Raw genomic sequence first — 16,478 nt, 5'->3', positions numbered from 1 at the left:
AATCAAGATGAGAATTTGCAATTAGTAACCGAATACATTTTGAAGGGTTGGCCAGAAAATAGGAATCTGTCTAATGAGTTGAGAGCATTTGCCATGGTTGCATCAGAATTATCATTGGTTAACGGTTTAGTAATGAGACATGATTCTTTTGTTCCCCCCTCCAGTCTCAGAAATGATATTATTCAATTTGCACATCATGGTCATCTTGGGATCTCAAAGACTGCACAACTCATTAAGTCTCACTATTGGTGGCCATCCCTTGAATCGCAGGTCAAGTTTCATATTGACTCGTGCCCTGAGTGTCTTTTATCTGACAAAAGGTGGAGAGTCATGAACGCGCCTTTACATCCTGTTCCTTTTCCTGATAAACCTTGGGAGAAAGTCGGCCTAGACTTCTCTGGTCCTTATGAGGTTCTTCCCCATGATCTAAGATATCTCATCTTGCTGATTGACTATCACTCCAAGTGGGTTTACCATATGTTCTGTGAGTCAGCAAATTCCACTAATGCTGTTAGGTTTTTAAAAAAAATATTCTTGCTAGAAGGCTCACCTTCCATCATTGTTACAGATAATGGCACTCATTTTAATTCTGAGAAATTTTGTTCATTTTTGGCTGAACGAGATGTTAAACACTTTAAAGTTGCTCTATATTCACCGACCTCAAATGGTTTAGTAGAAAGAGCGAACAGGTTGGTTAAAGATGCCATTCAAGTGGCCATTTCTTCTCATCAAGATGTAGAAGATTTTCTTGAAACTAAGTTGTGGTCTTACAACATTTCTCCACATTGTACCACAGGTGTTTCTCCGTTTTCACTTTTGAGAAACAGGACTGTTCACACCAACTTATGTCCCAATTGGTTACTTAGTAAGAACAATAAGGGGAATGTTGCAAATCAAGAATTGGCTGCCAAAGTTTTGAAAAAACAAGATCTAATGAAGTCAATGTTTGATTCAAAGAGAAAATTTGATTCACTTGAATTAAAAATTGGTGATTGGGTTCTCATCAAAAATTCTAAAAAAGTAACTAAGGGTTTGTCGAAATTTTCCCCGCCTGTACAGGTTACTGGTGTCAGCAAAGGCTCAGCCTTACTTGGTGTCAAAGGATAGTGGAACAAAAGATCATTAGTACACCTCTCTATATCACAGGCTCGCGCCTTACTTAAATTGACCAAAAAGGAGTTTGAGAATTGTGACTGGTCTTTTTGGTTAAAAACTCCAACAACTGAATTTGCTAATTCTTCCTCATCTTGCATTCCAACTATGCATGCCACATCAAGTACTTCAGGTACAAGTTCCAACTTGTCTGGTCCATCCACTTCTGACACTGTTGAGGTTAATGCTGACACATACTCCTTACCACCAGAATTAGGCACTCGCAGTAGGAAATTACCTACCAGATTGAATGATTATGTCTTGTCATGATTTCACATGTTATGTAATGTTTTTGCATTTCTCTTATTTTACTACTTCCATTATTTCTTGTCACATTTTAATTGTCCTTATTTGCATAAGTTGTTGTTTCTCTTTGTGGTGAAGAGGGAGAAGTTGTAATGTGTTGTTCTTCATCCTCGCGCTGGAGTGCAGCGCGAGGATGTATCACAAGGCTGTGCTTTCTTTGAAAGTTGTTCTGTGATCGGACGCTGCTCGATGCGTTTCAGGTTCCGACAACGTTAATTCAGTTGCCTGGGGTCCTGGTGCGCAGCGGGAGCGTCTGGTCGTGGGTGTTGCTGAAACAGAATAAATCCTTCTTCTACAACCTTCAAAAGGACTCCTAAATTATTTCGTAACAAGAAGGTAATGTTTTTCTTGCAGCATTGAAAGAGCTTGACGTGTATTTTGCGCCTGAAATGTGCATAGGCATAACAAGGTATACATTTTTTCAGTGTAAGCAAAACAAAGGCCAATCCGTCGACTAGTATGCGGCAGAACGTAAAAAATTGTCGATAGATTGTAAATTTGAGGGTCTACAGGATAAATTGGTCAGAGATCAATTAGTTATGCATACCAGCAACCAAGTTAAACAGGAGAGGTTATAGGATGTTATAGGTACTTGGGAACTCCCCTTTGGTTGATGTTATTAACATTTCACGTAAAGGTGAACTATCGGGAAGAAACGCAAAGGAACTTCTGGTTAAAGGGAAAGAAATTTAAATTGTAGCCAAAATCAATGCTAAATCTGCATACAATTACTTTAAAACACAACCCAAAACTAGTACTGTTGTTAGGGGAAGATGCTATAGGTGTGATATCAGAGACCATTTGGCATATCGCTTGAATAGACCGGCCTTAAAACAAAAATGCTGTAGTTGTGGCATCATTGGACACTTTGCAAAAGAGTGCAGGAAAAAACAAGCATTGCAATAGGTCTCACCTTTGAATAAGTTAAAGCCATTTGCTTTGCTAATGGTATTATATAGCAAAGCAAATGGCTTTAACTTAATGAAAGGCGAGACCTATTGCATTTTTAATTGATTACACAATAAAGTAAGCCAAAATAGACATGCACATAAAACACACGTGCAAACATACGTACCTAAAGACATGTAACCATTGTACATGTAAAGATCTAAATCATGTACCCAGCCCTGCTTCAGACACAAGCATACATACCTGCACACGTGCAATGCACCCATAAACAGCCGGTGATTCTGCACAGGAGAGACGCCCCAGGCAGAGACATGCAGAGAATAATTAATATGAAATCACTTCGCTGCGCTCTCCTGAATCGTGCCCTCGGGTACGAAGAGAGCATATTTGTATTTCTCCTATTGTAAAAATATTCAAATAAACTCAAGTAGCATGAGATATTCATCAAACCAATGCCCTAATTTTGACTGAACTTTGTGTTGATATGCCTAGAGTAGAGTGAAGAACTGTGCAACACTTCTATAAATACATTCACTATTTCTGGCTCAGTATATGCTATTATCACACTGTGTGATCAGTCAACCAAGATCTGTCTAAAAACTAAACCATAGTACATAATGCACAAAGTTTCTTATGCCATTAGTACGTAAACTGGGACAAGCTTAGGAAACCGCCAATATTTGGAAGTTCATTGATGCCGAATCTAAAGACTGTACATTTAGTTCCACAAAACAATCTACTTGCAGAAGAACCTACCATTAATAATTGCATGTATCATTCATTGTTCGATGTTCATAAGATTGATTTGTGCCACAAGGCAGAAGAGAACACGCAAATAATGGAAGACATAAATTATGCTGCTCTTACCTTCAGAGAATCAAAGCAGGTAATAACTCGACCATTGTCCACATGGCAATTCCGTGACGGATGGGCATTCTGCATCGGATCGAGAACAAGTACTTCTCTGAAATTCTTGACAGACCTCCAGTGTCAGCCATTTTGTATCACGGATCAGGGAGACGTTAACGGCCATATTAAAAACAAATTTATAAAGCAGGCAATCACACCCTTTCAAAGGCCAGTGTTACTGCTTTTAATGAGGGGTGACAGCGTGAATCCGAGTTAAAAGTAAGGGAAACAACGAAAGTGTTGCTTTGGTAAAATTTCAATGGGTAAACACTTAGGTTTTTATGTAATAAGATTGTACTAATTAAAACAATAATTAAACATTGAGCCTATCACAAATATAAATCTTATAACTGCAAATCAAATTAGAGGCCAGCTCTTAAAAGTGCAATTGTTGAACTTCAGATCGAAGAGTTGTGTGCCACAGCCGAAGAAGTTACTGGAAAATTAGCTGGCAGGCTTTCAAAAAGATTCTGTGCTCTCCAGATAATGGTTTCAATTATTCTTGCGAAAAAATGCAGAAGTCATTGGCAGAGAGAGCTTCAGTTTTTGCAATGGACCTTTTGCGCAGAAGAAACTTTTTCTTTCTTTGTATTTCCGAATAATTCTAATCACACCGTTGACATAAGCAAAAAATATATGATCACTGCCAACAAAATGCGTTTGTAATAAATATTTTAGCAAAGTGGCTGGGTACACTGACTGCTTTACAATGAAAAAATAAGTTAATAATAAACATGATCAATTTTTATAGCAGAGTAAACAACAAGTTTGCTAATACTGCATATAATTTTAACCTCAAAACAACTTAAGAGGGCACATTTTGAGAAGCAACAAAATGCATCGAAGACCTTTCTTTTCGTCGACTCAATCGGTCAATTTTATTTACTTGAAAAATACTTTATCGACCTTCCATATTTCAAAAATCAAAGAAGGTTACACCTCACCACAATGAGATATTTTTGAAACAATCTTTTAACACACAATTCAGTCATTCAAAATATTCGTGACACACAACAGTTCTTCACTCCAAACACACTGGTACCACAAACCATTCCTTCATTACAATCAGACTTTACACAAAATAATATATAAACAGCTCTATGTACATTACTAAGACCACAGAAAATATTGCTGGATTTTTTGTTTAGTGTAGTTTCCTTTGACCAATTCAAAATTCTTGTGGTCGCACAAAAAGGTCTACGCGTTTCGAAACCCCTTAGTTACAGGGTTTCTCATCAGGACCTGTGAATTAAAGTAACAAAAAACCTTTATGAGTAACGGTGGGCGGTCCAACCAATTTTCAAACGCCAGCCTTTCTACTAACTCATTTACCTTAGTCAAATGGAGAGAAGATCAGCCGATCTTTATTCAAAAACTCTGTGAATAGGAAGAGAAAACAGGACACTAAGCCTAAAAGGAAGTCGACACAACTGGCAAAGTACAGACAAGAATTGAGTGTTACATTCATGCAAGCATTCATCAAACACTTACATGAGTATTCTTAATTGGAACGAATATTTTCTTTGTGGATACTCCTGAAACTGACGAATATTTTGCCGAATGATCACTCGTGCGCTGTGAAAGAATATAAAAGATATTTACTATATTGGCCAATGTTGTCCGATTTTACAATAAAAATTCATTGAATTTCGTACCTTGACTTTGTACGAAGGGCATAGGAAATTACCCTAGGGCATTCCCATCTTGTGAATTCTGTCGTCACCAATGGTTCCAGGGAAAATTGATGTGCGTTATTTTTAGTCACGTAGTGGTCCGTGGAGCAGAGTAAATCCTTAAAGCTGCAAAGAGTGTTAAGGTCCAATGTTTAGTTTGCGGGGATGGCGGAACGTGAATCGAGATTACAGGTAAATTTTCACGAAAAAAGTCATAATATCACCAAGTTTGTGTGAACAAGTTTGAAAGCAGCCAGGAATCTGGGCTTACCTCGTTACTAGTGATGGTTTGCGGAGTCCGTTCGTCAACGCTGATCGTAGTCACGTGTAACAAACACGTGATCGCACTGTTTAAATCCCGGTTGGCGGAAACAAACAATGGACTTATTTAGAATGCCTGATCCAAGATGGAGGGCAAAAAACAGAGAGTTCAGGCTTAGTTCTGTGTGTTCTAAAGCCCATCGGTTAGTGACTACGGGTAATATTTAAATTATAGTGATCACTCCAGGACGATGGTTGAGAACAGTGGTAAATCTGAATTATCCTTTGTGAATGCTCAAGGGTAGACGAAGAGTGAATACTTCAATGGAAAAGGAAAAATATCCGCGCATTTATGCTCATAAGCGGAAATCTTTTCTTTAAGAGGACAAAATGGTCCAGGTCATGGAACAGTACATTTAACTCAATTTGTATAGCTCAGAAAGCTCGTTCAGTCCATGTATAGCTGTATTGAACTTCAATATCAGAAAGGCCTCTCTTCTAGATAGTTTAAGATCTAAATCACCACCATCTTGACGGACTCCGCAAACCATCACTAGTAACGAGGTAAGCCCAGATTCCTGGCTGCTTTCAAACTTGTTCACACAAACTTGGTGATATTATGACTTTTTTCGTGAATATTTACCTGTAATCTCGATTCACGTTCCGCCATCCTCGCAAACTAAACATTGGACCTTAACACTCTTTGCAGCTTTAAGGATTTACTCTGCTCCACGGACCACTACGTGACTAAAAATAACACACATCAATTTTCCCTGGAACCATTGGTGACGACAGAATTCACAAGATGGGAATGCCCTAGGGTAATTTCCTATGCCCTTCGTACAAAGTCAAGGTCCGAAATTCAATGAATTTTGATTGTAAAATCGGACAACATTGGCCAATATAGTAAATATCTTTTATATTCTTTCACAGCGCACGAGTGATCATTCGGCAAAATATTCGTCAGTTTCAGGAGTATCCACAAAGAAAATATTCGTTCCAATTAAGAATACTCATGTAAGTGTTTGAATGCTTGCATGAATGTAACACTCAATTCTTGTCTGTACTTTGCCAGTTGTGTCGACTTCCTTTTAGGCTTAGTGTCCTGTTTTCTCTTCCTATTCACAGAGTTTTTGAATAAAGATCGGCTGATCTTCTCTCCATTTGACTAAGGTAAATGAGTTAGTAGTAAGGCTGGTGTTTGAAAATTGGTTGGACCGCCCACCGTTACTCATAAAGGTTTTTTGTTACTTTAATTCACAGGTCCTGATGAGAAACCCTGTAACTAAGGGGTTTCGAAACGCGTAGACCTTTTTGTGCGACCACAAGAATTTTGAATTGGTCAAAGGAAACTACACTAATAACAAAAAATCCAGCAATATTTTCTGTGGTCTTAGTAATGTACATAGAGCTGTTTATTTATTATTTTTTGTAAAGTCTCATTGTGGTGAGGTGTAACCTTCTTTGATTTTTGTAATATGGAAGGTCGAAAAAGTATTTTTCAAGTAAATAAAATTGACCGATTGAGTCGACGAAAAGAAAGGTCTTCGATGCATTTTGTTGCTTCTCAAAATGTGCCCTCTTAAGTTGTTTTGAGGTTAAAATTATATGCAGTATTAGCAAACTTGTTGTTTACTCTTATTACAGGCCCAGCTTTACTGCCTTCGGCCTACCTTCATTTTTGGTTTGGGTTCAATTTTTATAGCAGGCACAGGGGTAAAAGTTGATCGTGACGCGTAAAAAAGGCACAATAGGTGACCATCAAATAAGGGACGACGCCTGGACAAACAGGCACACGAAGAAGAAAAGAAAGAATTAAAACAAGGCAGCGTGGCCAAGAATAGTTACAGCCTTGTGTAGTGCAACTGGTGTTCATATAAAGCGCTCTGATACCCAATACCCTCGGGTGAAGTGCGCGCTATAAAAACAAGGCAGCATTCGCTCGAGCTGCACTTAGATTGGGGGCTTAGAGGCGGGGGCAAGGCCACATGGTGGACTCTTGAGAGTTTCGAGTAGCTGCTCAACGGAGGCCCCTGCCCCAGTGCTGATAGCTCTCTTGGCTCCCACGGGGGCTGGTTCAGGGATGGTTATGTATGGTTGTTGTTGTGGGGTAGGGTGGGGGGAGGGACGAGGGATCTGTCTGGCCAGGTTGGGGACGGTCGGCTGTGGGTGGGGGGCTGGGAAGTTCGGGGAAAGTTCTGCTTTGTGCATTTGTGATAAGCACTGTCTGTTGCGCGGCAAGCCATTTGATTTACTGGTGTGTGACTGTTTCAGATTGTCTGAACTAGAGGGGTGGGAGGGGACTCCCTGCTGCCCTAAGTGCAGAGGTGATATTAGTATGCGCAACCGGGATGACTGGAACGGATGAACGAATGGGTGACTCTGGCGGGGAAGCTCTTAGAGCGCTGACGTGGAATGTCCGAGGGCTGAATGACTATCGCAAACTCAGAAAAGTCTTAAACTACCTCCACCGACACCACATTGACCTGGCACTGCTCCAGGAGACACATCTCCCACTTACAAGTAAGTTGTTAGCGGCGAAGGGCCTGGTGGGTTCCAGCGAGGCAGCAGGCTTTACATCGCACTCCAGGGGGGTAATTACCTGGGTGAACCCGCGATCGAAACTGCGGTTGACGTCGCTGCTCTCCGACCCGGACGGGCGCTACTTAATAGCGCGGTGCGTGGGTAAGGGCCACGACTTGATTGTGGTCAATGTATACGGCCCTAACTATGATTCCCCTGACTTCTTCGACGCGCTGGCGGCACAGTGCAGGCTGCACGCGCCCACTGGCATGGTATGGGGAGGCGACTTTAACTTCACATTCAATCCGGAGTTGGACCGCTCCTCGGGGCCAGCCCGTCGCCCAGCGACCGCCGCCCTACACATGCAGGCGGAGCTGATCAGACTCGACATGCTCGACGTCTGGCGCCATCGTCACTCGGGTAAAGGGGGCTACACGCATTACTCGGCATTCCACGATGTACACACCAGAATAGATTACTGGTTGGTGTCCCGGTCACTGCTCGCGTGTGTTGCGGACTGCGAGGTGTTGCCACGCACGTTGTCGGACCACTCTCCTCTGCTGCTGGCCCTGACCACTCCGCATCGGCGAGTACCGCCGTTCACGTGGCGGCTGCCGCCGTATTCGCTGCTGGACGACGTGTTCCGTGGGGAACTGGCGGACGAAATAGACACGTTCTTTGAGGTCAATGCAGGCACAGTCCAGAGTTTCCAAACAGTGTGGGACTCGTTCAAGGCCTATATCCGTGGAGTAGCGATGACAAAGCATTCGGGAGTGCTTAAATCCATCCGGCGGCGGCTCGGGGCCCTGGAGAAGCAGATAGCTCAGCTGGAGGAGAGTCAGGGGGCCTCGGTGGACCCTGAGGTGGCCACGAGGCTGCAGCACCTGGTCACTGAGTTCAATAGTGAAGCGGACCGAGAGGTGCAACACATGGGCAAGTATGCCACAGCCCGCACATATGGGGAGGGTGAGCGCCCGGGATCCTTACTAGCGGGAATACTGCGCAATTCTAGGCGACCCCTGGTCATTGATGAGCTTGTCACTGCTTCGGGTGATGTGATTACCGAGGAGGAGGGGGTCATAGAAGAATTTAGGGCCTATTACGCTGGACTGTACAAATCGCAGTCCTCGCGCATGGAAGAGGAGATAGACGACTACCTCAGTTACCTCAAAATGCCGTTCTTGTCCAACTCGCGGCGGGAATTCTTGGCGCTGCCCATACAAAAAGACGAGGTCTTGGAGGCTTTGGGAAGTATGCGGGCGGGCACTGCCCCGGGAGCAGACGGGCTGACGGTGGCCTTTTATAAGGCCTTCCAGGACCAGCTCCTCCCACACCTTATGGCCCTTTTTGACGACATTTGCCTCGAAGGCAGTATGCCCGACACGATGCGAGAGGCCCTGCTGGTTACAATTCTAAAACCCGGGAAGCCTCCTAATCAGTGCGGATCCTATAGGCCACTCTCACTGATCAATGTTGATGCCAAAATATATGCGAAGGTGCTGGCCACGCGCATGGCGCTACTGGTGCCGGAGCTCGTGGCGCCGGAGCAGGCGGGCTTTGTCCCATCCAGGAATCTCACGTACAATATCCGCACGGTCCTTGGCGTCATGCAACACGTGCGCCCAGAGAGTAAGGCCATAGCGCTCTTCCTTGATATGGAGAAAGCGTTTGACTCCGTGGAGTGGCCGTTTATGGTGCGGGTGCTGAGGAAGCTTGGACTGGGAGAGCCTTTCCTGCAGATGATCGGGGCATTGTATTTCAGACCCACTGCCCGGCTTCGCCTTGGAGATCGTGTCACGGAGCCGTTCGCAGTCACTAGAGGGACCAGGCAGGGTTGCCCCCTCTCCCCACTTCTTTACGCACTGGTGGCTGAGCCCCTAGCGTGCGCAATAAGGGAATACCACAGATTCGAGGGCATTAACTTTCCCTCTTATAAGATTGGTATTTCTACCTATGCGGACGACACGCTACTGTACATCAGAGACCCGGAGGAGAACCTCCCCTCTATCCTGCGGGAGGTGGTCCGGTTTGGGGCGCTGTCGGGCCTCAAAGTCAACTGGAACAAATCGCTGCCATTTCCGCTAACCCCGGCAACATTGCCGTTCTCTATGGAATACCCTCTGCAGTGGACGACAGACTCAATCCGCTACCTGGGCATCCGGCTGCACAGGGAACCGGAGGTCTTGCTGAGGGAAAACTACGGGGTGGCTTATTCCAAACTTGTGGATGAGGTGGAGGAGTGGAACAGGCTACCCCTCTCGCTGATGGGCAGGATAGCCATTATGAAAATGATCATCCTACCGCGATTTCTGTTCCTCTTTACCAACATTCCTATAGTGCTGCCCAGGTCTTTCTTTGCACAGCTGACTCAGACCCTAATCCGGCTGGCTTGGGGTGGTAGACAACCGAGAGTCCAGTGGAAAGTGCTAACGTTGCCATACGAGATGGGGGGACTTGGAGCTCCGGACCTGGAGAGTTATTACAGGGTGGCGCAGGCGTCCCATCTGCATTCATGGATACACGCTGACCCAGATGTCCCACATGTGCTACTGGAGCGCTTGTTCGCGGATCCGGTACCACTCCCGGCGACGATCTTTCAGCCCGTAGATCGGAGGGCGGGACTGTTGGACTCGCTCGGATCTACTAATCACGCGTGGCACATGCTTATGAAACGACAGGAATGTGCTCTCTTATACTCCCCGCTTATGCGGGTGGAGTGGGCAGTTTGGCTCCCTCCTCTGCGAGAAGCGGGGGTGACGCGGGCCCTGGGTGCTTTGGGTATAGTGAGGATGGCTGACCTGTTCCAAGACGGCGTGGCTAAGACGCTGGAGAGTGTTGTATCGGCACAGCCGGGGTGCTCATTGCTCCAGCGCTTTCAATTCCACAGGGTTCGGGGCGCACTGCTGTCTCTTCTGAGGCCGACCGCGGCGGAGCCACCCGAGATCCCGGAGCTTACCTATGTCATTAAAACTGCGGCGCCGTCCAAGCTGGTCTCGATACTCAAAAAGATCGGGGATCAACACAGGGAGCCCCAGTGCTCTGCTGCGCGGCGGGCCTGGCAAACGGACCTCGAAATGGACATCTCGGATGAGATGTGGAGATACTGCTGCTCCAGCACTAAAAAGATCTCTTTGAACGGTCGACACCGATTAATACACTTTAAGTTCTTACAGCGGGTCTACTACACCCCTGAAAGACTACATAGATATGGGTTGCGCCCCACGGCGGAATGCGAGCGTTGCCACGCCCTTGTGGCTGACTTCCTACACATGGCCTGGCTTTGCCCAGGAGTGGCCCGGTTCTGGACGGCGGTGTTTCGTGAGTTGAGCCAGATCTTGGAAAGAGAGATCCCCCCTGACCCAGCTCTAGCGCTTTTGGGCTACTCCAAGCCGCTTCCGCGGGCGCTGCGACGACTGACAGACGTGGCGTTGCTGATTGCGAGACGAGTCGTGGCGGCCTGCTGGATGAGAGGGCCTCTTCCCACTAAGAAAAGATGGGCCAGGGATATGCTGTACTGTAGCACACAGGCGGAAACGTATAGCGAACTGCTGCCCCCTAGGAGTCGCCCTAAGAACTTCTGGGCGCTGTACAGCACTTACATGACAGCGAGAGACTCAGAGGAGACTGGTCGAGAGGAGATGCAGCATGAAGCCCCGGAGGAGTGCGGTGGGGTAGTGGAGGGTGCGCCACCGGATTAGAGTTCGATAGAGGTGAGATAGGTTACGATGATAGTGTGATGTTTGAGAGAGCGACTGGTTGGCGGGAGGAGAGACGGGGTGTCCCCTGTATGAGGCGCGTGCTACCTTGCGGCGTGCTTGCGAAGCGGACACTGGAACCGCGGGATTGGCCAGGCCTGGAGGCATGGGGTGTGATGTCTGGCCGGAGTCCGGCGCCCTGGTTAGAGACAGTGTGCATGAGTACACACGAAACGGGTGAAGACAGTGGCACAATGGCGAACGGGGTGGGGGGTTGGGTTTTGAGATATGGTGAGCGAAACTTCAAGTGCTTGAGCAGACTGCCTGCAGGTTGGATGAGTGGGCTGGTTATACCACGGCGTAGGCTGGGGGGGTATACGTACCATATGCGTTGGAAATGCTTCAGCCCGAACTGTATTATGTAGAACTGCAATGCCGCCGGTCCTCCGGGATGTCGGCTAAATGGCTGTGTGAGAGTTGCAGGACTGTAGCAGACGTGTTTTCTGAAGTCTCCCATTGCATAAGGGGCATATGGCAGTCTGCTATGTCTATTTACTATATCTCAATAAAGGTTTTTGAAAAACTAAAAAAAAACAAAAAAAAAAACAAGGCAGCGTGATGAGTTGCCATGACAATGGGAAGCTTGGAATAAAGATGGCGTCGGATTATCCACTGTCCGTCTTGATTGTATAATCTATATATAAAGGATTGTCCCCATGCTTTCCAGATGGTATCATGGCCGAGTGGTCTAAGGCGCTGGAATTAGGCTCCAGTCATTTCGATGACGTGGATTTGAATCCCACCGCTGACAGCCCTCTTTTATTTACTTTTGTCATTTATAAATGTCACCAAATCGTAAACAGTGCTTCATCGCAACACGACAAAATGTAATTTCTATGACGCTGCTACAAAACAACCATTTCCTTGGTGTTCTGAGGACCGAGATTTTGCGCTTGTTGTCTTTTTTCGAGCTGCTCGTGTTTTTTTTATTATGTTCCATCGGACAACACCAATATTAATAATTCGCACCAGATAACGTATCTTCCAGGGCGATAGGTCTGGCTACAACATGACAGTGTTATAATTAACGAATACCTGTTCAAGTTCCTGCTCTGCTTTTCAAAAAAAAAAAATTCGGCGTGGCGTGCCGATTATTTCCTGGATGCATACTTACGGTATATGCACAGTAGAGAGCGCTATGTTGTTTCTTCTCAGCTTACTCCTACTGTATTTCACACTTCGTGCTCATTTTAAAGCCTCGATCGTCTCATAAATATTAAATAAGAAGGCTTTACTAATAAATCAGAACCAGTTGTCTGTAGCACGGCGCAATCACTGCTTATCTCTGGAACAACAGTAACGAGAGACCTTTTTTCTAAGGAACAAAGGTTGCACGCCTGCTGGTTAGTATGGGTTAAATATTTGGGGTGGGCGGAATTTGCGAAATTCACTTTCGCAAATTATCGCGAAAATGTTAAAAATCTCCGCAAACACGCGGAAATATCGCGAAGATGCGGACGTTTTTTTCCCACCCGTTCGTAGTATTTTCTGCATGGTCGCGGCTCGCCAACTTACCCATGCGGTTGCTCGCGGGCGCGGCCATCTTGTTTTCACTTGTCTCGCGGTGCATGATCGCGAGAAGAAAGACGTGATCGCGCGACGAATGACGTTACTGCGGGCGCGAACTCTGGATCACAAACAACTCCCTGGCTGAGCTACTAGGCCGAGAGTCCCACCGTAAACTCACTGTCCCAGTGGGCGGGTGCGGTGGAAGCAGGAGGTCAGAAACCACACAGCACTGCCAAAACCTCATCCCGGCCCAAAATCTTCTGAATAATCTGCTTATTAATGAACAAATCATTCACTTGTATGGCGCATGCTGCAGAGTGAAGCGTCTTCTAGGAGCTTCAACGCTTTGGCATGTAAGGGAAGGGTGGAACAGGGAGGTCAGAAGAATTGCCAATAATCACACAGTATGGGTACGGTGGGGCGCCGGGATTCTAACCCACGGCTCATGGGTCTGCAGTATGTAATGTAACCACTAGGCCACATCTGCCATTCTGTAACAAGTTAGAAATACTTAAAAAAAAAAATCAACTGCGTAGCGTATTAATCTAACATTGAAGACTCCTTGTGTGGGGCAGTCTGTGGAAAATAGCAAAGGATGTTACAGCCTTGAGTAGCGCAACTGGTGTTCATGTAAAGCGCTCTGATACCAGATACCTTCGGGTGAAGTTCACGCTATAAAAACAAGGCAGCGTGACGAGTTGCCATGACAATGAAAAGCACGCGTTCGGACAAAAAAATGCGCGCGCGTGTGCACAGCCCTACACTAATGAAAGTAAACAAAGATGGCGTTGGGCTGTCCACATGCGCGTGCATTTATTTGTCAGTACGCGTACATGTTTAGTGTGGTGGATGGCGAGAGTAGTGTAATAACGTGACATCTACACGTTAGAAGTAAGGTAAGAAGATGGTTTATTCTTCGGAGAAAAAGGTAACCCGCCTTTTCAACGAGCCTGGGTCAGAACTGGTTCTTCTGGAATCCCGAACACGTAAGATGTTCTAGATTCCAGAAGTGTCAGCAAGACACCACACATTCCCCTTCTTCGGGAAAACAAAGAAAAGCATTTAAGAGACAACATTAGAAAATGAATAAAAACAAATGAGCTCAGAACCTTAAACATGGCACAAAATTATACATAAGAGAATAAAATAAATTTACAAAATACCAAAATGAATAGATACAATGAGAAATACAGAAGGAAATAATGTCATTTGTTTACTATATAATCCTTATGCCACACAGGGCTTTGCCGGTATCTTTGTACATGGCATTTGCTCAGAATTCCATCATTTGACGAAATAGACTTTCTCCAAATAGTTCTGTTATAAGAGATTTTGGGTGAGGTTAAACCGCTAGAAACAGAAACCTCCCTATCAGGCCACAACCACTGAGGAATCGTCACCAACTTGGAAAAACTTCAAACATTTCCATCAGATCATTCGACAACCTGACGACCAACACAAATTACTTTCAAAGGATGAGAAAAGCGAGACTCACCAGACTTAACAAACCTTCCTTTCTTCACCCGAACCCAGTCATTAACTTTGACTGGCGAATTGATAACTTTATCAAAACACTCTTGTGACATAGCATTGTCGTTCTTATTGACAAGTATATTTCTCATCCACGCTTGACTCGAATTGGATATGCACTTCCTTCCCCTCATCTTCTCAAAAGGGGAAAGATCACCAATGCTCCTAGGAGTATTCCTGTAGCTCCAAAGAACTTCACTAATGGCTTGACTACAATTCTTACCATTGGAAATAGCTAATTGCAAGCCTTCCTTAAAAACTTTGATCCACCTTTCTACAATCCCATTACTCTGACGATAATAGACGGAAGAACGTTTGTGGATGATACCATGCCTATCAAGGAAGCTTTTCATTTCAGTAGAAATCAACTGTACCCCATTGTCAGTTATGAGAGATTCAAGGAAACTCTCCCTTTTAAACACTTCATTTAAAAATTGAATGACTACTCTCGAGGTAATATGTGGAACAATTTTAACCTCAGGCCATTGAGATAACAGATCAATGAGAATGAAACACACTCCCACACCCGAGATGGTCTGGACACGGGAAGGTGGTCATACGATACAATTTTCTGGGATTTATCACTGATACAGCATTCTATGCAGTCCCTGACCTTGCGTTCAACAGCTTTGTACATAGCTGGCCACCAAAATTCACTTCTGATTCTGCGTTTCATGCTTGTCATACCAGGATGTCCTTCATGAGCCATATCCAAAATGGTTTGTTGCAAATCAGTGGGAACAACAAGCTGTAAGCCTCTCATTAAAATATCATCATTTAAAGACAATTCATGAGAAATTTGAAAAAATGGACGCATACACTCCAGCACATCAATCTTTTTAGGCCATGACGATTTGATGTGCCCCATTACATTCTTGAGTACAACGTCATTCTCACAAGCAGATTTCCATTCCTTTTCTTTTATTCAACCATTCGATACTTCACAAATAGAAATTACCTTTTCCAGATCATCATCTTCTTCAACTTCATTGTCATCAACTACCAGTAACCTTGATAAACAATCTGCAAGAATATTTCTTGCACCAGGGATATATTCAACTTTAAAATGAAAGTCCTGTAATTTATATAGCCATCTAGCAATTCTTGAAGTGGCTCGGCCACAACCTTTCATTGTAAAAAGATCCACTAAAGGTCGATGATCTGATCTGACTTTGAATAAAGTGCCATACACATACTTGCGAAAATACTCAATACGCCACCAACAAGCAAGAGTTTCTTTTTCTAACGTAGTATATTTACACTCTGCACCCTTCAAAGGTCTAGATGCAAAACCAATGGTGACCAAATGACCATCCTGATTTTGCATCAGAACTGCGCCCCTAATCCAACATTGCTTGCATCAGAAATAATTATTGAATCACATGCAGTGTTGAATGTGGCTAAGGCAGGTGCAGAGGCAATTTGTTTTTTTAGATGCCTGAATTCATTTCCACAATTGTCATCCCATAAAAACGAAACGTTCTTTTTCAATAGGTTTCTCATGTGTATGGTTTTGTCAGCAAATAGTGGTATACATTTTGCATAGTATTCAGCAAGACCTAAAAAGGATCTGAGTTGGTCTTTGTTTTGAGTATTAGGAGCTTGCTCAATGGCTCTGATTAAATTTTGCTTGGGTGAGACACCATGTTTGTCAATTGAATGACCTAGGTAATCAACAGATGATACACCAAATTTACACTTGTCTTTGGTCAAAGTTAAACCATTATCTTGAAGAATGCACAACACTTTGTGTAGAGTGTCAGTATGCTCAGTGGAATTAGAAGCAAAAATCAAAATATCATCTTGAAAGTAGAGTACGTTATCAATGTCTTTAAATAACTTGTGCATTAGCCTTTGAAATACAGAGGATGCAGGAATTAATCCAAAAGGCATTCTCTTGTATCTGAAGGCTCCCTCAGACGTAATAAAGGAAGTAAGATGTTTGCTTTCC

At 44.5% G+C, this 16,478-nt stretch overlaps 2 protein-coding genes across 2 annotated transcripts in view; one reads left to right on the top strand and one right to left on the bottom strand.

Annotated features, from left to right (window-relative positions):
* Positions 1-16,478, bottom strand: part of LOC146859258 (uncharacterized) — a 400,212-nt gene that overhangs the window by 96,120 nt on the left and 287,614 nt on the right. The window contains exon 23 of the mRNA XM_085647151.1: positions 1,160-1,390. Within this exon, the coding sequence (XP_085503277.1) occupies positions 1,160-1,390 (231 nt within the window). The remainder of the gene's footprint in view (positions 1-1,159; positions 1,391-16,478) is intronic.
* LOC146859259 (uncharacterized) overlaps positions 1-16,478 on the top strand; it is a 145,555-nt gene that overhangs the window by 11,279 nt on the left and 117,798 nt on the right. The gene's annotated exons all lie outside the window — the stretch shown is intronic.

The sequence above is a fragment of the Triturus cristatus genome, chromosome 3_2 (genome assembly GCF_964204655.1).
Source record: "Triturus cristatus chromosome 3_2, aTriCri1.1, whole genome shotgun sequence".
Lineage (NCBI taxonomy): Eukaryota > Metazoa > Chordata > Amphibia > Caudata > Salamandridae > Triturus > Triturus cristatus.
The sequence above is the reverse complement of the archived record's forward strand: the minus strand, read 5'-3'. Positions and strand labels throughout refer to the sequence as shown.